Source organism: Brassica rapa, chromosome A02 (genome assembly GCF_000309985.2).
Source record: "Brassica rapa cultivar Chiifu-401-42 chromosome A02, CAAS_Brap_v3.01, whole genome shotgun sequence".
Taxonomy (NCBI): Eukaryota; Viridiplantae; Streptophyta; class Magnoliopsida; order Brassicales; family Brassicaceae; genus Brassica; species Brassica rapa.
This window is the reverse complement of record NC_024796.2, coordinates 13,936,892-13,961,605: the sequence shown is the minus strand read 5'-3', so window position 1 is coordinate 13,961,605 and position 24,714 is coordinate 13,936,892. Positions and strand designations below refer to the sequence as shown.

Genomic DNA, 24,714 nt, shown 5'->3' with positions numbered 1-24,714 from the left:
TAATATCGTTTAAGGTACCTGGAAGACCGAAGAAAGCGTACCATATCCAAAGATCTTGTGAAGCTACAGCCTCTAAAACAATCGTCGGTTTTCCGGATCCACGTGTGTATTGTCCTTTCCAAGCGGTTGGGCAGTTTTTTCACTCCCAATGCATACAGTCAATGCTCCCGACCATCCCTGGAAAACCGCGTTGCTCTCCAATATAGAGTAGTCGTTGAAGATCCTCCTTTGTGGGTCGTCGTAGATACTCATTACCAAATAAGTGTATAACTGCGTCAGTGAAATGATGTAAACAAGAGTGTGCTGTAGTGTCCGCAAGTCGGAGATATTCGTCAACCGAGTCAGCCGCTGTACCATAAGCAAGCAGACGAATTTGCCGCCGTACACTTTTGAAGTGATGATAGACCGCACCTCCCGGTTGCATCTTTTCTCTGCTGAAAGAATATAAAGTTCTGCTTGAGGGCTCTGACAATACGCAGGAATAAATTCTTGTTCATGCGGAAACGTCTTCTAAATATTTGTGCCGAGTATGTCGGGTCTTCACTGAAGTAGTCATTCCATAACTGATCATCTCCTCCTTCACGGTCTCGTTCAATATAAGCACGGTTCGCCTCATCATCGGGTTGGTCCTCCACTATGTCGTTGTAGTAATCTTCAACTATTTCATCAACAAGTTCGTCTATTCTTTCGTCTAGACCATCGGATGAAGATGTTGACATTTTAAGAAGTCCTAATATGTTATTATAAATTAAAGTTCAAAATTAATGTTGACATTTTAAGAAGTCCTAATATGTTATTATAAATTAAAGTTTTAACATTTTAAGAAGTCCTAATCATAGAAAACTTTAATTTTGAACTTTTTTAAATAAAATCCATCATATTTACAATATTATAAAACTTTAATTTTGAACCTTTCATCAACAAATTTTTATCATATTAACAATATTATAAAACTTTAATTTTGAACCTTTCATCAACAAATTTTTATCATATTAACAATATTATAAAACTTTAATTTTGAGCTGTTATTTAAAATACTAGTCATATTACTAAAAAAAAAAAAAAATTTGATGGTTTGTGATTTTACAAACCGTTTGTGTCTTGAACAAGTGTCTTGTACGATGTAACCTTCACGTGGAATGTTGAAAGAGGAATCAAATGTGCATATCTAAAACAAGATTAATAACAAGATTATTAACAAAGATGGATCAAAGAGATATGTAAACAAGATTACTAACAAGATTGTTTACAAAATTATGTTAACATGATTATTAACAGTTATATTCTTTCAGCAGATTATGTAAAAAAGATTTGTAAACAAGATTATGTGCAGCGAATGTCTCAAAGAACTTGCTCTACAAGTAAGCAAAGAAGAAGATAATGTTACATAAGTTTTGATACAAAGAAGAAGATAATGTTACATAAGTTTTGATACAAAGAGAAGCTTACATATGATCCGAGGAAATGTTACATATGATCCGAGGAAAACAATGAGAGTACTTTAGAAACTCTCTGAAAACATGAACTTGACTCTCAAGAGGAAACAAGTTTATACTACACTACAAAGACTACAACTACTACTTATAATACATATGCTAGAGAGAGTGACCCGTGACTCATACAACTACACCCGTGATTCCTCCTCCATCACCCGTGAATCCTACTCCATCACCCGTGATTCCTACTCCATCAGATAAAGACCCGTGACGCCTTCCCACATGCGAACCTGTCAAAACAGAGTGACAAGAGTTAGTACCGTGTAATAACCATTAAAAAACAATCAGTACACAAACAGTTCTACCTCAAAAGCAAGATTGAAAATAGATCATATCATTTCGGACATTAGTTTGAGCATGAGACTGTTTTCCATATCTGAGAGAGGTTCTTTCTTAGCTAGTAAACGATCAAGAAGCTTTTGTTTAGACAGTTTCTCTTTAATTTCTAAAACCCCATGTAGCCTCGACAACTCCTCCTCCCTGCCACTCTTCTTCTTCTTGGTACTAGCTTTGGCCGCTTTAACCCCGGGAGGTCTAACTTCTGGATCGACACCTTGGGCCACTTCTGTATCCACCTCCACAGCTTGTTTGCGCTTCTCCTTTCCAGCGTCCTTAGCAGGATAGTGGGAGCACCATTTCTGGTCGTATCTCAGCTCCCTCCAGCAGTGATCCATGGCGAACTTGTAGCCGACCGTGTTGAAGAAAATGTCCAAGGCGGTTTTCATCACATCATCATCGTTTTGCCCACTTCTCTGCTCCCTCAGAGCCGCATCGTAGGAGCCACAGAACTTGGATACATCGCCGTTAATCCTAGACCACCTCTGCTTGCAAGGGGTGGTCTCTCTCGGTACTGTCCCAGCGAGGAGAGGACTTGCGTTGTATTACTCTACTATACGCTTCCAGAAAGAAGTGGACTTCTGCTCGTTGCTCATCACAGGGTCCTTACTGGTGTTAAGCCAAGCACCAATAAGGATTTTATCCTCTCTGGGAGTCCATTTTCTCCTCTCAGGACCTGAGGCATTTGGATTCACACCAGACTTTGCCCGAACGTCCGGAGAAGAGCTCACAGGAGACTTAGCAGGAACGTCGGGAGCACTCATGAAAGGAGAGTCATCAGGACCTTGACTACCGAACCAAAAAGGTTCTGGTGAATCAAGGTCAACTGGAATTTGACTAAAGAGAAGATTACTAAAAAATTTTCCATTAGCCATTGTTTTAATTGTTTCTCTGTGACACTCTACTAGTGACACAGAGGGCTTAAGTAAGCCTTCTACTCGATTAATAGCAATCAGATCAGAGCAGTTGAGAAGGTGGAAAGCAAATGAGTTCATTAACTACTCGACTAATTAAAAGCACATCAAATCAAACCTAAATTACTACAACCACTTTCTTTCCTTCCGGTTTCGAATCTAAGTAACTACAACTACTTTCTATCCAAGCAAATCAAAACCTAACAAACATTTAATTTTCCTTCCGGTTTCGAAACTAAATTACTACAACTACTAATAAAATAATTACCTCGTTAAAGAAACAAAGCACGTACGCCCCAATCCTTTGAATCCTTTCCAAGTATTCCTGAAAAATAAATGAGTAAACAATCAACTTTCACACACTTTCAATATTTGTAATACATATGAGAGATGAAAAAATAAAAGGAAGTAACTCACCTAGCACAATAAGCAACACCAACCCTAACACTAAGCTGAAGACCATTAGCTTAGCTCCTGATTTCTTCTTTGTGAACTCGGAAACTTGCTTCTCAAGACGGAGTAACTTCTGCTCACGTTGATTCGCTTCACCCTTAACCGCATTAAGCTCCCTCTGAAATTCTCTCAGCTCCTCCTCCACCGCCACGTCTCACCATTTCCAGACGTGGCAGTCTCTATCATCGGCATTGGGGCACGTTATGTAACGTCGGTATGGATCTTTTGGCGTTTGGGAGTATCCGTGAACTGGCTCTGAACCACAGTAGCATGTCCTTGGGATGCCATCATCACCCTCTGCTGATGGTTCCCAGTCACTGGCTTCTGCATTCCACCGAGTAATCTCAGCTTCAGCCGCGTACATCTCACATTCGGCTTCAAGGAGGGAGGTTAAGTCTGGAGAGTGTGAGGATGAAGAAGGCTGGCTGTAACTGTATCGTCCCATGATCGTTTATCTGCAACCAAAACAAGTAAACACTTAGTTAAGGACCAATTAAATCAACAGCAAATAACGAGTAAGAACAACGTTAATCAATTACGTATGTTAAAGAACAACAACAAACAATGTTAAATAATCAAAAGCACATGAAGGAGAAGGTAGCAAACCAACGACAAGAAACAAATTTTAAGAAGAAAACAGCTAAGAAACGACAATCGATTAAGAAACAAACCCGATACGGTTTCAATCCGTATAACACACAGAGAGGAGATCCGAGACCGATACAAACCATAAACGTTTGGAAACCCTATCTAAACCCCCAAAGAATCCTTAAATCGATTTTGCCCCAAATATTTTTGAAACCCTAATTTGAAAATTTTCTCAAATCTGTCGGAATCCGAGAACCAAACCCTTAATACAGAACAAACAAGATGGAGAGTGATCTATAATCGATAAATCTACGAGTTAAAGCTTTGATTTACCTTACACGAGCCGAGGAAGAGAGATCGAGCAGAATCGTCTCGAAATCGCCTTATGTCGAGGAGGAGTTTTTTTTTTCGGTTTGGCTCGAGAATGTTTTTTTTTTTCGACCCTACACAAACCAAAGACAAATTCCACCCACTCACCACGTGACACGTGGCTAAGGATTGAATCCTTAAGTCCGCTGCGACGGACCAATCCTTCGTCGATTTAACGCTAATAATAGTATTTAATTACAATTATGCTTAAGGATTTCTCTTATGGACCGGGTGAAATCCACCGTTGGACATAGTCTAACACTACTAGTTACAGTTTTTATCACTTGCTTAAAAACCCACACATTGTCCCTATCGATTAACACTTTTAATTTATTTATTATCCCCAAAACAATTAATATCACATTTATTTAATATTTTCAAAATATTAATTTTTCCTCAGTATATAAAAACCAAAGATAAAAAACACCCCCTTCCAATATTTAAATTCTCTTCTTCTGTATCAAAACTTACAAAGATTACTAGTCTTTGTTATTGCTCGGTACAAGCTCAAACTCACCTCCTTCCTCTTCTTGATTCTCTTCATCGTCTTCCTCATCATCATATTCTTCTTGGTCTGTACCTTCTTCATCATCAAAGTTCTGATCCAACGGCTGTGGAGGATGTTGATCGGGTTTAACCGTTGCACCAACCGTAGTTGCCGTAACTGGAGGCCATTGTTGCTCCGGTTGGACCATCAAAGGAACAGAATTATCCGGTTTGACTAAACCGGATGTTGAAGAAGAAGATGCTACGTTGTTGTTGGTGTGGAATTTGTTCCTCTCTCTATATAAAGCATCAAGCTGGTGAAAGTAAGGACAAGTCTTGGAATCTTCAGGGCGTTTCTTGTTGCTCTCCTTGACTTTCTTGTAGTATTTATTGATGTTTTCCCATTTTTCTTTGCATCTCTTTGAGTTCCTGTTGAATCCTAACCTTCTCATCCCTGCAGATATATCTTCCCATAACGGTCCTTTAGGTCCGTTCTCTTCATATTTTGAATCAAGATTCGTCCTCAGCTTTATCAATGCCTCTATCTCCACTTTTGGCCACCGCGAAGAGCTCAAGGCTCCTGCCGACACTGGAGTCATGTTCTGATCACCATTGTCCGTTTTCATAGTGTCTAAGGCCGATAACGGCTGAGGAGGGCGAGGAGGTGGCGTTTGCTGCTGTGTCGCCTGCTGGTTGTTGTGGATAACCTCCATTTGCGGTTGTGCGATTGATTGGCATTGAGGGTTCGGTTTTTCTGAAAACTTCTGAAGAAACGCCGTGACCGCAGCGTCTTTAGCCGCGGACATGGAGCGTTCTTGAGCTAAAATCTCGTGCTCGCGGTTTATTCGAGCAATTTCTTGAACTCTCCAAGATTCTTCTCTAACCATCCTCTCGTGCTCACGCTTTTCAACAGTTTCCAAGAACTTGCGTTGAAGCTCCTCTTGCTTACCAACAACCTGTTTCATTAACCGCTCGAAAAACTCCTTCCATTTCCTCTTCCTCTTCTTCCTCCTCGTGGTTGTTGTCTTCGTGTCGCCAACCTCAACGTCAGAAGAAGTCGAATAAGAAGACGATGTTGAGTTATCCGACAGAAAGTCTCCAGAGATGTTTGGAAACGAAGGAGTGATGTTTGTTGTCGGCGGTATAACAGTTGTTACCGGAGGAGGAGTGGAGAACATGGAGCTGTTATTGTGAGGTTGCGATTGCGGTTGATGGTGGTGTGAAGACGAGGTTGAGTGAGTCTCGAGAGCTTCTAACTGATCGAAGAAGCGATAAGTTTTGCCTTCGGATTTTTCGGTACGGCCTTCTTTGGTTCTTTTGTGGTATTTGTAAACGTTTTCAAATTTCTCTTTACATTTCTTTGCGTTTCTTATGTAACCAAGCTCCCCCATTTTCCTGACAACAAAAAAAAAAACTTCAGAATTTAATCATCTTTCCATCTCTTAATAGATAAAAAATATTCAAATTTGTATGAAATGTTCACTGAAAATAGTAGTTTTGTTTGTTTAAATAACAAATCAGTAGAATGACGACATATATGTAGCTGCCTAGTTGGGAAGTGGATCAATCAGCATGAGTTTGAGTTTGTGAAAGTACTAGGCCTTCACAATCTCATCACGAATAAAACATGATACAACTTATTTTATGTTAATTAACAGCTAATAAATTACAAATTAAAAAAAAAATAGACACACCTCAAGAACTATCCGAATCTGAATAAATTTTTCGTAAATCTCATTGAAAAAACATTTTACGAAATAAAGGGAAACAATTTCGCAGAATAAAACTCAAAAAAAAAAAGTTTTACAGAAAAAAGACAGATCTTAAACACTGTCACTTAAACTAAGGGGGTGTTATTGGTTTGGGAACTTTAATGGAATTGATTATAACTGTAATTAGGATTCTACTAAGATTAATAAGATTAGCTTGGTAATAACCATTTCCATTCGATTTTTTTTAAGAAAATAAAGAATTTTTTTTTCCAAAGAAAGGGACAAAGGAATAAAGGAAGAACTGGAAACGCACCTGGAAACCTCTTCCCATAAGGGTCCTTTAACGGTTGCGTCTCGAAACGCTATTCCCATGTCAGATCGTATTTTCAGTAACGCAAGCGTTTCCTGCCGCGGCCACCTGTTTCCTCCAAAACCACGGTCACTCATCTCCTCCGACACCTCAAAAGCTCCAACCGCTGCTGATGTTGCTGCCGCAGCTTCTGTAGCGGCTGACTCATTATGTTGTAGCGGCACCGCTTCTGTTGCGGCGGATGTGGTTGTACTATCACCCTGCTGCATCATCGTTAAGGGTTTTGACTTGTTCCCCTAGATTTTTTTATTTATCTTCACCCTCTCTTTGACGGAGAAGTTACAGAAATTAAAATTTTAAAATAAAAAAGGGAAAATAAAAATTCATAGAAGAAAGAGAGAAAAAATAAGAGAGAAAGAGAGAGTTTACATGAGGAAGAGGAGTGAAATCTCTAGTTGGAGGGTTTTATGGAGTTGAAGAGTTTGTAAATATTAGCTAGCAAAAAAAAGTTTTAAATACTTTAAGTAAATTTTATTTTATTTTCTTCTGGTGATGGATCTGCTTGTCAACCTCAAGGTGCCATTCTAAAATTATTAATATTATATTTTCTCTCTTTACATATTTTATTCAATTTTATTACCTTTATTTGATACTTTTCCTTAGTTTGAGACACAATAGAATCTTCATAATTTCTTTCTCCTTTATATTTCAAGTTTTGAATAGTTATATTTCAATTACAATTTATTACCTTAGCACAATTTGTATACTGTAATTGTGATTTAGATTTGTATACCATCAAAATTATCCTAGCTATGAGAAGAAAATTAGAATTATTAGTATTCTTATTATGTAAGTAAGAGGGTTTCAAAATTTAACTTGATTTAGAATTGTTTGATAATTATATATTTATAGAACTGTATCAATGTAACGGTTAGAATATCATAAACGAGAAAAAATATTGGTTGAATTTGAAATCGTATAATAAATTAAACATTTATACTAACTAAATTATTAAAAGTATATACATTGCTGATTGACCTAATTTTACATATATTACAGTTATGGTAAAAAACATTAATGATACATTTTTGTATATAATATTTTAAGTTGCTAATAAAATGTATTTAATATATGTAGATTTGAAAAGCGTTACGGTTAAATAATAAATAACATAATTAGAATTTGTATTATAGTGATTTGTATTATTGTTAACGTGTCAAAATTTAAATTTGAATCTAATAAATAGAACACAGTTTTAAAAGAAAAATAAATGTAACTACTGCCTAATTCTTTATTCTTTTGAAAAAAAATGAATAAGAAGTAAAAACATGATCATGACATATACATGTTATATCCGGTTATATTGTTATACTAGGTTAAGATCCGCACCTTGCGCGTGATGAATATTATATTAATTATTTTTAAATATTATATATTTTGTACATATTATGAAATAATAAATATATATTGAATAATTAAAAATTTAGTAACTATTACATATATAATTAAATTGGTACAAATACTTAAATAAATTTTATTTATCCAGACAAAAACCTTTTTCTATTTTATATGTTATAAAATTAAGTTTAAATGATATTAACATAGATATATAGTATATTTTTAATATTGACATCTGTTAAAAAATATTTTATACTCATATTATTTTTGATCGTTTGTATTTTTTTATAACAAAATTTTAAAATCAATGATAACAATAAAAAATTTATGGGATGTTTAATAGTTTTAGTAATTTATAATTTTAAAAATATTCAATGCAAAGTTTAAAATCTAAATATTAAGTTGTTAATAATTGTTCAAAATGTTTATCAAAAATTTTCAAATCAAATTCGAAATTAAAATACTTATGTATTTTATATGGTATATAATTTATTTTTAAAAATATTTAAATGCATATATAAAATATTTATTAAATGAGACTTCCTACTTATGTAATTTCGTAATCATTTGTATCTTGTTATAACATAAATTTTAAACCATGGATCACAAAAATTTCAGTGTGAGATTTTTAACAACTTTAGTCAGTTATATTCGTTTTTTAAAATTTAAAATATAACATATACGAAAAATATAAATTTTTATTATATAGTTAATGTGGTTATTTAATTTATTTTAAAATAAATTAAAAATGATAGAGAATAGACTGATTTTTATCAAATGTTTATTATTCAAAATCATTAATTATCATATATACTTTAGCCACATTGGGTAATTCCGTGATTTTTATTTAAGAAACAATGAAAAATATTTATGATTAATTTATGGTTAGTTTAATAAAAAGCTTATTATATATTTATATAAACCAATATATTTTTCTAAAAGTTTTAAGAATGATTGTGGTGATGACATGTGGCTACAAATATATGTTGTAATGCTTCTTTTTTTTAATATATAGGAGATTGTTCGGACGCTAGATATAATATGCAACCGTTTGTTACCATTTTAATCGAGAGATGGGTAGACTTTCAAGGACTTTTATTTTCAAAAACCAACTACTACTATTCTAACCGAAGACTACATGTCAGATTTAAATCTTTTATTATCAAGACTTGCACGAACATCAATATACGCAAATAGTGAATCATTAACTAATCATAAAATTTATATCACACATCTGTTTACACAACCAACCAATTTAAATCGATGTCAAAATGTAAAAGTAAATTATTATTGTAGAGATTTGCAAAATTCTTTCGAGTTAAACCCATACAACAATGATCACACTCTCATAAATATAATGGTTACAACTTAATTTAAGTAATCATACTTTTTCATGTTTGTCTCAATTTTATAAATATCAAAGCTCATTTGAAATCATAAACACTCATGGTTAAATGTAATTTTATTTAAAGTTAGTGAAGACCATACTAACCCAGTTACATATCTATACGTATTTATTAGAATATATTAAAAATATATTTTTTCTAACATTTTTCAAAAATTTGTTTGGTTTTCAGTGCGGATTGAATTTGATATTGGTTTTCAGATATAACTTAAAAACTGTTCTAGTATATAGGCCAGGTTTAATAGAGTATGAGACTTTGATTTTCGGGCCGATTCCAAGTTGTGTTTTTTGGGTAGGAATATTCTTGATTAATTATGTTAGGTAACTACTAAGAAAATATAATATGTTGCAGACTTTAAGAATAAAGTTTAAAAATAATTTTTGAAATGCATATGATACAAGTGTAAAGTTATGAAACTTGACATATTTAATATAGTTACCAAAAATTATGATTACAAAAGAAACACACATATAAAATTAAATTTTTCAAAAAACTTAAAAAAAAAATGTACCCAACCTTAATTAAATTAATATTAAACACAAATATGATTATAAAAAAACACAAATATAAAAATTAAATTTCTCAAAAAAATATTAAAACAAAAAACAGTTTTTCATCATGGGATGTATGTATGATGATGAAAAATTGTGCACTAAAAGATGCACTATACCAAGAAAATTGAAGGATAAGTTTTTACATTAGTTATTTTAATCATGACAATATTTGAACTAAATGAAAATGGTTAAATTATTATAATACCCATACAATATAAGAAAAAGAATTTAGAAGATTACTTAGATATTAAAAGTTTAAATTAGGCATGGACGTTCGATTTTTGGTTTGGTTCCGGTTCAGTTTTTTGGGTTTTCGATTTTTCGGTTTTAGAGATATAGGAACTGTTCGGTTATCTATAAAATTTGGTTCGGGTCCAGTTCGGTTCTTTCGTTTTTGGTACAGTTTCAGGTTCGTTTTTTTTTTGGTTTGGTTCCGGTTCGATTTTCGGTTCTCGATTTTTATGCCCATGCCTAGTTTGAATCACTTCTTGGCTATTAAAAGCAGAAATTTTGTTGCAGTTAAGATTAAAATGTTACAAAAATATAATAAATGTAAGCTGCATTGTCGAGTTTCACATGTTGATTAAGGTAAAGAAAGTATATTAAAACCTAGCTTGCATAGAAATTCGGGTGAATGTCCGTTTCATCTATCAGAAACGTTTCAGAATCATATTTTTTTTGGGAACTCGTGAAAATACATTAAAATTTTATTTCTTAAATTTGTTTATATTAGAACTCCATGAAAACTCTTTATAAAAAAATTAAAAACAGATTTTGTAAATATTAATAAGTATAAGGATATATTTTGCAAGAACAGAAGATTTTATATTTGTGCATACTATTCTTCATTTTCTATCTAGACGAAGTTTTGCATAGAAGGTCCCAATCATGTATGATATGTTGGAAGAGATCAATTTGATTCATTAGATGAGATTAATTTTTGGATACTTGAGATTAAAATTCTTTCTCTTGATGAATTTGAGCTGAAAGCGGTTATGTTTGCTGGAGCTAATTAAAATGAGGTTGAAAATAATGCTATTAATTATTGATTTGTCGTTATAGTTTGTACCTTTAGTTAAACTAATTAATATTTAAATATTGAAGTTGTATTATTTTGAATCTTTTTTTATGATTTTGATATTTAACTATTACTTATTTTATTTTTGTAGGTTATTTGTTGGTTTGTATTCTTAGATACATTAAACATAAGAAGTTAACTGTACTCATATATATTAATCCATCACACACATTATATATATATATATATATATATTACAGATGTTACGAAAATGTTTTCATTCCAAAAACAATTTCTGTATCCATTTTCGATTCTTAGCAACTTAGATTAAAAGCATCAAAATAGCTATTTGCATTTCCTGGAACGTACTTTTGAGGATTTCAGTGGCGGTGATATTTTTTTTAATACGTTAATCACCAGATTTAGTGGCGGGTGACTTACGTATTATTTGGAATTACGATGCTGACCCTAACGTGGATCCCATTGACCATTGAGGGATATTTAGCTACTATTTTCTTAGTTCAACACTTAAATTTACCATCACAGCATGATTAGCTAAGAACCACATTTTTAGTTAAAAAATTAAAAGACGAAAAAATCTCATCCTAAGAATTCCTATTAATCATATTCTTAGTATACTAATGAATCCTGATTGGTGATCTGGATTGTCCTCCCCCCCCCCCCCCCCCCCCAGAGCATGATTAGCTGAGAACCGTTAAACGGTTTTTTATATTCCGCTAAAAACTTCACCCTAAGAATTCATAGTAATCATGCTCTTAGTATACTAATACATCCTGATTGGTGATCTGGATTGTCTCCTCCCCCCCTCATATTCACAGAAATTATTCTAATAAAAACAACTACTGATCGCCCGCACTATAAACACGGGCCTGAAATGGTTTTATAAATTATTATTATTAGTTTATTACTACCCAAATTTAAGCAATAAATAAATAAACTAGTACTGGGTAAATAATGATGGGATGTTAGAAGAGAGTGATTAGATGTGAGTCATTTTCGGGATTGAAGTAGTCACCATTTTCCGTTGAGGCCATACATAGCCTCCCTTATTACTCCGTACTATTTATTTGAAGAACTTGTTATTGGCTTCGAATGGTGATCATCATCCCGCTCCGCCCGGCAGTTAACAATAACAAAAATCTCTACACATATTATATATCTATACATTCTTATAACTGTCAGAACCGCACCACAGTTGAACCGCTTGTCCCGTACCGCTCAAACCGCAGTCACTATTCGGAGTCATTATTTGCCATTGATATTTTTTTCATATCGAGCCGATTTGATGGCTGTTACTTAACTAAATCAATAATTTAAGGTTGTAACTGATAATTAGTAGAGTAAAATAGTGGAAATAAAAATGTGAAAATGGGAGGAAAGAAAACTATCAAATCCAGAGTAATATTTTTATCTAACAAATGTTTAAGGAACATTTATCTCTACTTTTTTTACTCTGTTAGAGTGAATGAGCTGAAATATTTTCCACTTGACTGGATAAAATCAGAGGAAATTGGCTGAATTAAATTTCTACTTACTTTATTTTACTCTAATGATACAATACAGCACAACTGTTTTTATATCCTCCTCTATATTAAATGAGAAGTCACTTTAGTGATTTCTGTTGACGTGTCGCTCATAGGTAAAGTTTCAAAAAAATGTTATAATTTGATTGGTTGATTGTTCTTAATTTTTATTTATTTAATTTAGATCTAAAAATTTAAGGTAAGTCTAAAATCATTTAACATAGCTTGCCATATAATATAAGGAATATTACAAATAACAATTTATGAAAACTAATTTATGGAAAATATTTATGGAAACTAATTCTGGAAAAAAAAATTTATGGAAACTAATTCTCGAAAATATTTATAAACTATATAATATAATAAACGAAATTTTATATAAGATAATTATAATAGTTTTATACTCTACTTGATGAATTGTATTCGAATATAATTATATAATAACTATTTTAAATATTACAAAATCCAAACATGTTTATTAATATTATTTTTAAATTATTTATCGTTGTTTAAAGAATAAATTTATCAAAATTTTAAAATAATTTATAAAATATTTTAAATTATTTATAAAAATATAAACCTACTATATATTGAATGAGAAGTCACATAAGTGATTTTTTATTACGTATCGATCACAAATGAACTCTTCAAATTGTTATAATTTGATAGGACGATGATTTTTAATTTTATTCATTATAATTATATCTAAAAGGAAAAGATAATTCAATTACCACTTTCCAAATAATCTACATAATTTTAGAAATAATTATTTATGGTAACTAATTGTTTAAACTATGAAAAAGTAATAATGTGATCAAATTTTTTATATATTTATAAATTACATAAAATAAGAAACAAAAATGTTTATTTAAATTGATATAATGATTTTATATTCGTATAGAAAGCCTTATATTTGTATATAAAGTATGATAATAACTATTAATGTCTAATAAATTCCTTGCATGCTTTATAAATCATTTATTAAATTATAAATAAATTTATAAAATTATTTATATTGGCTTATCAGATGTTTTAAATTATAATAAGAGGTTCTAAGTCATTTATAGAAGCTTATATATTAATTTATAAAATCTATTTTGAAAATTTATTTTATATTAAATGAGAACTCACTTAATTAAATTTTTCTTAGGTGTCTTTGAGTTTTAGAAAAACTATTATAATTTGATTCGTTAATAGATTTTCTATTTTATTTATTTTATGAGTAAAACAATTACTTCTAGAACCAATTTTTATCAGTATCCAAACGATATAAATATATTTCATAATATAATTTATGGCAATTAAATATGTGATTTATATAAAATATATGTATTGCTCATAAAATCATTTTATTACTCAAGTATTTACAAACTATATAATATATTTCCAAATTAATTTATATAATTGATATAGTAGTTTTATGTTCCTTTGTATTTGAATATGAATATATAGAGAATCTGTAACAATCATATTGTTTTATCTTTTAATCTTAATAAAGACATATGACTTTAGCTATAAATTATTTAAAAATCAAATGTTTCAAAACTACATACCTTCAAAACTCATTTTTATTAAAAACTGAATTATGAATATTATATATAACTAATTTTAGTAAAACATTTCAATACAAAATATCAACACATATTTAAAATAGTCATAATCATCTTTTTCAAAAATAATTATTCTTTAAAAATATTTAACAGTAAACACATATACAATTTTTGATGATGAAAAAATATCTTAATTTGACAAACTATAATAAATATATTGTTACAAAACATTCAAACCCGCAAAATTGTGGGCATCCACCTAGTATTTATTTAAATACTTGAACATTACTACCAAAACAATCAAGTTCAGTCGTTAAGTAAATAATTTCTCCAGCCTTTTTTTGTAACCTAATTTCTCCAGCCTTTAAACCAACAAATTTTATATTTCTTTTTATTATTATTATCATAGATAATCTCGATAAATCCAACTAATCCTACGGTATGTAAGTTCGTAAAATATATTCATACCATGTTCAATATCTTTTTTTTTTAATCAAAGTTTCAAAATCTTATCATCTCCAACCCCACTTTATTTTTCACTCTAAAATAGAGTTTAGAGTAAAAAATGCTCCAATGATACTCTATTTCTCACTCTATAATAGAGTGAAAAATAGGTTTACTCCAAATATAGAGTAATTTTTTTTTTGTTCATCACTGTATTTTCTACTTTAAAATAGAATACTATTAGAGCAAACTCAAACTCTATTATAGAGTTACTCTATTTTAAAGTAAAAAATAGAGTAAGCCATTGGAGATGGTTTTATATTCTCTATATCGTTGTTAAGAGCAAATTATTTGTGAGTCAAGCATGATATATTTAAAAGCCCAGCTTACGAGAGTTGGGACATATAACAATAGACACACAGTGCTGCAGATCTACTAGAAAATATATATATTCCTATAGTCGAGTTTTAATAGGAAGTCACTACAGTTATGTCTTCGAATGGATATATATATATATATATATATATATGGATTTAATAGGAAGATCAAATACATTTTCCCCAAACACTTGATTTTTGTTTAATTTTCTACAATATATATATATATATATATAGATATGGCTAATTATCAGGCTATTTAGCGTAGCGTACAGTACATGGCATTGGTTTGGAAATTTACAGCATCATTACAAGAAAAATAATGCATTGAGAGGTGATATCAAGGACCATCCCTTTTGGTAGCTCCTAAAACATTGAATATGATGCCACTTGATTCTCGTAGGTGCATCTGAAGTTAAAAAAATATTAATCGGGTATCAGAAATAGTAATTCGCCCAATTATAGAATCCATATATATGTGATTATCACTACAATATCTTTACCGAGGAAGTTTAACGAGGAAAAATAATCCTCGTAAAAAAACGTTGATTTTGCGAGGAAAATACGTTGAGAAAGAAAAGCATCGTTATTTCGTCGTAAGGTAACGACAAAAAATATTCGTCGTAAAGACGATGTAAATTGACGTGGCTTTTACGAGGAAATAGTTTTTCTTCGTAAAAGCCACGTAAATTTCGCGAGTGCTTTACGACGAAATATTTTACGTGTACTTAACGAGGAAATTTTGAATCCACCAACTTGGTAGGTGGCTCACGTTTTTTTTTGGCCATACAATTAATTTTCGTCGTAATTTCATAGTAAAATTACAACTACCAGATTCGAAATTTTCTATAAATATGGATGTTGGAACATCATTTTAAACACACCAACAACAAAAAACGTGAAAGAAAAAAAAAATGGCTGGCTCTGGGACTATTTACGAGTTGCGGAATTGGATGTATATGCATAGAGATGCTAACGGGAGAGTGACGAAAGAATACCTTGCGGGGCTGGAGACATTTATGCACCAAGCAGATTCAACACCGCTCGCCCAAGAAAGTGGTAAGATGTTCTGTCCTTGTCGGAAATGCAACAATTCGAAATTGGCAAACCGTGAAAATGTTTGGAAGCATTTAATAAATAGAGGTTTCACGCCAAATTACTATATCTGGTTTCAACATGGGGAAGGTTATAATTATGATCAGAATGAAGCTAGTAGTAGTAATAGCAATTTTCAGGAAGAACCGGTTAATCATCATTTGCATAATGAACATAGTTACCATCAGGAGGAGATGGTAGATTATGATAGGGTTCATGATATGGTAGCTGATGCATTCGTAGCTCATGATAAAGATGAAGAACCTAATATAGATGCAAAAAAGTTTTACGGAATGTTAAACGCGGCGAATCAACCACTTTACAGTGGTTGTAGAGAAGGTCTCTCTAAATTGTCGTTGGCTGCTAGAATGATGAATATTAAAACTGATCACAATCTACCTGAAAGTTGCATGAACGAATGGGCGGACTTGTTTAAAGAGTATTTGCCGGAAGACAATGTGTCTGCTGATTCTTATTATGAGATTCAGAAATTAGTTTATAGTCTTGGGTTGCCTTCGGAGATGATAGATGTCTGCATCGACAACTGCATGATCTATTGGGGAGATGATGAGAAGCTAGAAGTATGTCGATTCTGCAAGAAGCCACGATTCAAACCGCAAGGACGGGGACGTAATAGGGTACCGTACCAAAGGATGTGGTACCTACCAATTACAGACAGATTGAAAAGATTGTATCAATCAGAGCAGACTGCTGCAAAGATGAGATGGCATGCCGAGCATACTCAGACGGATGGTGAGATGACTCATCCATCAGATGCAAGAGCCTGGAAACATTTCAACAAAGTACATCCGGATTTTGCTAGCAATAGCCGGAATGTGTATCTCGGATTATGCACAGATGGATTTAGTCCGTTCGGAATGTCAGGGAGACAATATTCATTGTGGCCAGTCTTTCTTACGCCATACAACCTGCCACCGGAGATGTGCATGCAACGGGAGTTGCTATTCTTGACGATATTGATACCTGGTCCGAACCATCCAAAAAGGTCCCTGGATGTTTTCCTACAACCACTGATAAAAGAGTTGAAGGATTTGTGGTCAACAGGGGTGAGGACGTATGACTGTTCAACGAAGACGAATTTTACGATGCGAGCTATGCTTTTGTGGACCATAAGTGACTTTCCTGCATATGGGATGTTGTCTGGATGGACTACACATGGAAGATTAGCTTGTCCATATTGTAATGGAACGACAGATGCGTTTCAACTGAAGAATGGTAGGAAGACAAGTTGGTTTGATTGTCATCGTCGATTTCTTCCCATTGGCCATCCTTACCGAAGAAACAAGAATTTGTTTAGGCACAAAAGGGTTGTGAGAGACACTTCTCCACCATATCTAACTGGAGAACAAATTGAAGCACAAATCGACTACTACGGAGCTAACGAAACAGTTCGTTGGGGTGGTAATTGGCATGTCCCTCGTAATATGCCTGATTCTTACGGTGTTCATCACAACTGGCACAATAAGAGTATATTTTGGGAGTTGCCATATTGGAAGGATCTTCTTCTGCGACACAACCTCGATGTGATGCATATAGAGAAGAATTTCTTTTAGTATATTTTTATATATATTCTAATTAACAACTTTCTTAAATGTTTTTTTAGGCCAAAGAGACGGGAGAATTCCCGTCTCTTATGCAACTTTACGAGACGACCCACAAGAACAAGGCGGGCCGATTTATAGATGGCAAGTCCGAGCAAATCTACAACGATTTGGCTGCTCGGGTTGAAGAACGCCAGACCCAGCTGACCCAACAGTCCACCGATGGATTACCCGTCACCTTATCCACACCTGAAGTGGATAAGTTTTACGAGGAGGTAAATTTTCTAAAATTTTAATTTTTTTAAATATTCATTTAATTTAACTTTAAATTTTTACTAACAAAATTTATTTTTTGTTTTTAAGGTTGTCCCTAAAAAAAAGGGACGGACGTTGGGGATTGGTTCCGTCAACGATGTTCCGAGAGCGACATCGTCTTATGTTCAGCGACGGGATGAGGAAGTCTCTCAGCTGCGTAGGGAGTCCGAAGAGCTGCGTAGAGAGTCTACTCAGCTGCGTATAGAGTCTACTCAGCTGCGATCTCGTATGGGTGGACTCGAGGGCTTCTTGGACGTTGTAGCGGCCACAAATCCGGAATGGGCGACTTTGTTGAGGACCATGCGACAACAAAATCCTATCCCAGGCCAGTCACCGACCGACGACTCACATGCCGAGGCGGATGTTCAGGCGAGGAGTGATGAATTCTACGAGGCGATTAATTAACGACCACCCTTAGTTCGTTTTAATTTCGGTTATTGTATTATGAATTCAAAACTTATTTATATATAAAATATTTTGGTTTTGATTTTTTTAGAATTTTAATTATATTAATAATTTAAATAATTTAAATTATATTTATAATTATTATTTTTTATATTTCTATAAAATAATGAAACGAAGTAAATTCGTAGCTAATTTTGCGGCTTCTTTACGTGGAAGCTTAACGTGGTTTTTACGAGGAAACATTTACATGGAAATAACGTGGAAATCTATCAAGGTTTTTACGTTTTCTTTACGTGGAAAGCTCTCAAGGTCTTTACGTTAATTTTACGAGTATTTATTTACGTGGGTTTTACGAGGAAAGCTTTTCGTGGTATTTACGAGGAAACTTAGCGACGTCATTACGTGGAATCTTTACGTGGTCTTTACGACGAAATATCCTCCTTCGCTTTTACGACGAAATTATTTCCTCGCTAACTTACGACGAATTAGCGAGGATATATGTGTTACGACAAACGTATAACGACGAAACGGGTTTCCTCGCTAATTCGTCGTAACACTGCTTTTACGACGAAGTAACGAGGAAAACTGCCCTCGTAAAACTTGTGTTTTCTTGTAGTGTATTACTAATTTTAAAACTAGCGAGTTTCTGATAGGAATCTTGGTTAAAAATGACAGATTAAGAACTTGGTGAGAAAACTCAATAAGTAAATAAATTAACATAGACATTATTATACAAAAAAAAAAAGGAATGATTAACGCCATAAAATTGAGTAATTCAATTATTGATGGGGCATGGTAAATTTAAGGTGGGAAAATAAGTGAAGCAGAAAAAGCCCATTTTCAAAAAACAAACAACAAAAGAGAAGAAGCAACATGCAAGGGCATGCAAGTGGATTGAACAAGAAGCTATGGGGTAATTGAGCAAAAGTACTCAATTACTATTGTTTTTTCGAACTGAACTCAATTACTATTGTTTTAGAACTTTTTTAACATAAGATCAGCTTTAGTATTTTACTCGCACTGAAAATCACACATACACATGTGTACACACACACCCACAAGGCCACAAGTATATGTGCACGGAAAATCACAGACACTCAAATATATACACACGAATATGTGTGTGAGATTGCATCTGTCTGATTTTTCAACGTGTCACCAATATAGAAGATCTGGTGTTACACTTTTAGGCTTTGACTGTATGTACTTGTTGGAGTAGAATTTTACTCTGAATTTAAATTTTACTCTCATTCCAACTTTTCTTTACCAGTCAGGTGAAAAAGGTAAGTAAGAGAAAAATCCATTGGTTTTGATGAAAAGCTATAAAGCAGTGTAATACCTCCCTCCACTAAAATGTAGCGAGAATGAGAGTAATACATTTTTTCCACTTTTCATTCAGCCTTTTTTATTTCCACCTAATTACTATACTTTTTTACCAGTCACACTCTTAGTTGTGAAATGTATTTGTAGATTCTGTACCAATCAGATATATATATACACACGCATATATATATATATACTAGGGTCGGCCCGCCCTACGGGCGGGATATGCTTTACTTGTGATCTAGATTATTATTTTTTGTATGATTTTTTTATTTGTTTTTTAGGTTTGTATTTGCAAGAAATGTGTATGATAATGATATTCGTCTTTTAGAAAATTTTAGGTGAAAGATTTATATGTGATAAGATATGTTTTGCTTGTTTACAATAGTTGTTTCTATCTTCAAAAAAGAAATTAACTTTGTGATACTATATGTTAGTTAAATTTTATGTACTTAATTAAATTATTTGATATATAATGTGTGTTGAATTTGATGATAGTATATTAATGTCTTTTATTTGTAATTCAATGAAAACATCAGAATAGTGAAAAAAAATTTAAAAAGAAAGATGAATTCATTTTTAAAAAGATGATTTGTTTATGTTTATATAAAATTTATATATCTAAAAGTTTTGTTATTATTATTTTATCAAATTAATTAAGTTATATTTTACATATGTCCAATTCAAAACCAGTAAAATTTATTAATTAATTTGTCTATTCATTTACCGAATATTAATTTATAAACTTTCTACTATATGTATATTATTTATTTTTTCATTATTTTATGTCGATATAATGAATCTCCATGTTATTAGTTCAATATTTTAATTAAAGCAAGAACTTCACTGATTGTACAATTTGTTAACAAAATAAATTTGAAACTGAAGCGCACATATAATAGAGTACGAACCAAAACCAAATTGTTTAGTGTTAAGAGAATCTCCATCTCTCTCATTCTATCAATTGTCAATACAAATAGTAAATTTGTATAGTGGAGATCTCATATTTTTATAATGGTTATGTAATATTTACATGGACTCATCATATTCTATGCGCGGGAAGTTTCTCTATTATATTTTGCATAACATTTGTTTTAAATTTAAATTATTTTATTCTAAGTAATGTATGGAATGTTATTTATATTTTCTTTTTAACTTTTATCATTCTTTTTTTTTTGTTGAGCTCGTTTACTGTAAAAGACACAAAGTTAGTTTCGTTAGGTGACTAAATTTTCTAATATAATTGGTGTTATTATCGATGATAACGTGTCTATATTTATTATGTTTATATATATCTTTATATATAAAAAGGGTTTGTTTCTCTCATATATATTAATCGATTTGTTTTAGTATAAGTTATATAATTTCATTTACGTTACTTATTTTGTTATAGGTTACTTTATATTATGTCTGTCGTTGGACTATGCAAATATATATATATATATATATATATATATATATATATATATATATATATATATATATATATATATATATTAGTTTCATTTATGTATTAAATTATGGTTGATATTTTTATTTTCGTATTTTGTAAAAGTGTCATATTTAATTAAATAAACTAACTGTACATTTTGTGTTCACAATACTTATTTTACCCTTAAAACCACTTTGATGTAATTTTTAAAAAATGTTTAATTCATTTTCAATTATATGTGACATTTATTTCACTATTTTTATAACAACTTTCACTACTTATTTTATCATTTTTTCTGTAAGTTATATACAATAGAATTTTTTTTGATATATACTTTTTGTAAAATTGGTTTGTTATTTTTTACAACAAAAAATATTTTAAGGTAGGTAGCATGAAAACCTAATATCAATTGTTACTACTTAAAAATATAGGTATTTATTTGAATTTCTTATATGCTATTATATTTGGACACGAAACAAAACCATGATATCTGAATAACTAATTATAATTTTTAATATAAGATTTATTGATTAATTTTCGGTATAAGAATTTACATTGACTTTATTTTATAAGTTATTTCTTATTCTTATAGTGACATTTTTACTACATTTTGTTATTGAATTTAATAAGTTATTTCTTATTCTTATAGTGACATTTTTACTACATTTTGTTATTGAATTTAATAAGTTATATCTAAATTTGTTACACTTTTTTTAATTTAATAATTTTTTTTGCTCTAGTTTATTTTTATATTGAGGTTCTTTGGTGATGTAACTAACATGAGCTCATCACATACCCTTTTTTTTTGGTCAACTGAGCTCATCATATACCTATAGTTTAAATAGACAGTCTATAGAAGTTTGTTGCAGTAGTATAAATATTCCACGGGTGTTTAGGACCAAATCAAAAACTTATAAAAGCTTACATTATAGGGACAATGTCTTGTATACAATTTTCGTCAATGCAAAAAAAGATACACATATTGGCCTAATACAATGTAAACAATCAACATGACATAAAAGAAACATTCTCATAAAACTACATTAAACCAATTCTCTTTCACTTGCTATCGCCGATGTAATGGTCTCGATCTCTGTAGGACGCCACTATGACTTCTGAACAGAGATCACTCCTCCACCATATCTGGAATGTGTCATTCTTACATTCCATTTCAGTGATTCCACCATCTTCTCAATTTCTCCTATCTTTTCCAAGTCATCACTTACTATAAATGTTCCTTGTGGTCTAAGAATTCGGTCCACTTCAGCCATTACAGACACCAAGCTGCACCTAAAGGTTTTGTTTACACATCAGATTTTGCATTCATAAATATAAAAAAGGCAATAGAGATGTATATACATGAGAGTGCTGTATATATACATACCTCTTCTTCAGTGCAGAGAATAGATGAATCATCATGAAGGTCGTAAGTTTGAGGAAAGTACATTAATCACACTGCGAAAACCCAAGAGATGTTAATTTCAAGATGACTTTTGTACAGAGGAGAAACGAAACTAAAATTTGCAGTCATACCATCAATATGTGTTCCAAAATCCACTTTCATAACATCGTCATATGGAAGTACAGTATTGTCTCCGGAGTTTGGTATCCAATGAGCAGCAACCCTGGAAGTTAAAAAACCATCACAGATGAACATGGGTAGTAAAGAAGAATAGTGAATTGTGGATAGGAAGATAAAGTTGAAACCAACCAATACCAGCTGACTATTCTCTGATATAAGCTTACGAACAGTATCCTCCAATGTCTCGCATATATCAGTCATCAACATTCCAGGCTTCGCTATGCTTCTTACATATTCTCTAACCTGAAAAATTATCAAAAAAATATTAAAAAATTCCAGGAGGAAAAATAATATGTGGTCATTTAATTTGTTAAAAGATCAACCTGGCGATGAACTTCTGCAGTCTGGCGTACAGAGTTGTATATTAGCTTCTCCAAACGCTCCAAATCTCTCTTCTCTTCAGATGTTGTTCTCCACAAATTGCTACAGAGATCAAGATCCATAGTCTTAAAATCTAATAGGGTTCAACAGAAGCAAAAACAAAAGCTGTATGGACACGCATATTGCATACCAAAACGTATTAAAAATTTCTCTTAAAGCTAAATAGAGTTGTATGAAACTTACTCGTCCTTATACTGGTGGATTTCACCTTCAGGAAACTCTCCAGATGGAAAAAGCTTAACGACATGGATTGTAGGTGGATCAGTCTGTTGGGTCTTCTTGCTGCAAACATAAGAGGCACCATCACTAAAGAAAACAACAAAAATGGCAAATTGAAAGAAAAGACATAACGAAAACACTTCTTACTTGCTTTTGCTCTTATTTTTCTTCTTCTTCGTTGAAGTCTCAGTTGAAAGAACAAAAGAAACATGCAATATATTAATCAATCAACAATGAATCAATAACAATGAATCAATCTTTCTGGACCTGAATCTGGACAACACAACTTTCCTCCGGCAACAGGAACTCTGGTTCACTGTTTGTTGATCTCTTTTAACCAGGAAGAATCACTTACTTCGTCGCAGGAAGCGGAGAGACAACCTTCGTTTCTTGTCTGCAGCCGTATTAGGGTTAGAGGCTCCATCAATTCTATCGGGCCGGACAGTTTTAAATTCTACAGCCCAGACACACAACACGTGTACAAAGCCCACGACAGTATAGAATAAATGAAACCACGCGTTTTGCCTACCCGGACACGTGTCGGCTTCTGGCTGCACGAATTTCCGACGTGGCATCCGACGTGGAGCCCTCAGGAGAAATACAATGCTTATTTTATATATAAAGATATATATATAAACTATACTGACTTCTTATTTTTATGCTTATAATAACTTATAATTTTTTCCGTGCAAACTAGCATATATATTAATATATGATGCAAATAAATATTCTGTTATATTATACTAGAAAATACCAAGGTTCAAGAATTCGCTAGCGTCTAACCAGAAAATCGGAAATTAAACATGGACTAGTTTTTGGATTATTTTGATATTTAATTTAATTTTATAAATATAATATTATTGTATAACTTTTATTTTTAGACTTTTGGACTAACTTTTAGACCAAAATTAACTAATCTGTACCAAATTAATTATTATAATATATTTTATGAATTAATTTTAGTGAAAAGACTAATCGGATGACCACCGCCTAGCGGATACGCGGGAGAGTAATCAGTCTAGGCGGAGAGTTTTAGAATAGAGAAAAATACACTAGAATAACAAGTAAAGACATGTTTGTTCCTAAGTTAGTACATAGATAAAAATTTCTAAAATATCATCAACTAAAATTTAAAAAGACCTTTTTATTTATTTATATTTTAGTTTGAAAGTGACTAGAATTTAGATTTTAATATTTAAGGGATGCGGTTACGGTAAATTTTTAGTGTTTAGAATAATTTAATCATTTTATCTTTTAATTAATGTTATTATGGGGTATTTCCTAGTTCTTCACAATTTAGTGTTTTCCATGCTCTTCGTTATCATGATCATCACGGCTTCTGAGCAGCAACTGAAGGGATCGCTGTTACGCAGCGACATGAGGCAAATGCAACTTGTAGAAAAGATGATTGGAGTTTATGGGCCTAGATTGGGCCTTGGCCCAGA

At 32.0% G+C, this 24,714-nt stretch overlaps 3 protein-coding genes and 1 long non-coding RNA gene across 5 annotated transcripts; all 4 read right to left on the bottom strand.

The window, feature by feature from the left end:
• Positions 1–341: 341 nt before the first annotated feature.
• LOC117131955 lies at positions 342–719 on the bottom strand. Its single transcript, XM_033285205.1, has one exon. The coding sequence runs from the start codon at positions 717–719 to the stop codon at positions 342–344; it is 378 nt and encodes a 125-aa protein (XP_033141096.1).
• Positions 720–1,383: 664 nt separating this feature from the next.
• LOC103853053 (trihelix transcription factor GT-2) lies at positions 1,384–8,144 on the bottom strand. The gene is made up of 5 exons (XM_033285491.1): positions 6,668–8,144; positions 4,121–6,037; positions 3,164–3,654; positions 3,015–3,071; positions 1,384–1,726 (listed from the first exon to the last, which is right to left on the bottom strand). Exons 1-2 carry the CDS (start codon positions 6,934–6,936, stop codon positions 4,636–4,638), a joined length of 1,671 nt encoding a protein of 556 aa, XP_033141382.1. The 5' UTR covers positions 6,937–8,144; the 3' UTR covers positions 1,384–1,726; positions 3,015–3,071; positions 3,164–3,654; positions 4,121–4,635.
• LOC117131954 (glutathione S-transferase T3-like) lies at positions 1,617–2,707 on the bottom strand. The gene is made up of 3 exons (XM_033285204.1): positions 2,392–2,707; positions 1,861–2,346; positions 1,617–1,726 (listed from the first exon to the last, which is right to left on the bottom strand). The coding sequence occupies exons 1-3, from the start codon at positions 2,705–2,707 to the stop codon at positions 1,617–1,619; spliced, it is 912 nt and encodes a 303-aa protein (XP_033141095.1).
• Positions 8,145–21,254: 13,110 nt separating the features above from the next.
• Positions 21,255–24,510, bottom strand: LOC103853052. 2 transcript variants are annotated; one of them, XR_630072.3, is made up of 7 exons: positions 23,417–24,510; positions 23,234–23,332; positions 22,993–23,092; positions 22,799–22,912; positions 22,621–22,712; positions 22,472–22,542; positions 21,255–22,377 (listed from the first exon to the last, which is right to left on the bottom strand). It is a non-coding gene; the product is annotated as an uncharacterized LOC103853052 (long non-coding RNA). The 2 variants fall into 2 exon arrangements; XR_630073.3 differs by having other exon boundaries at positions 22,805–22,912.
• Between the last annotated feature and the right edge of the window lie 204 nt (positions 24,511–24,714).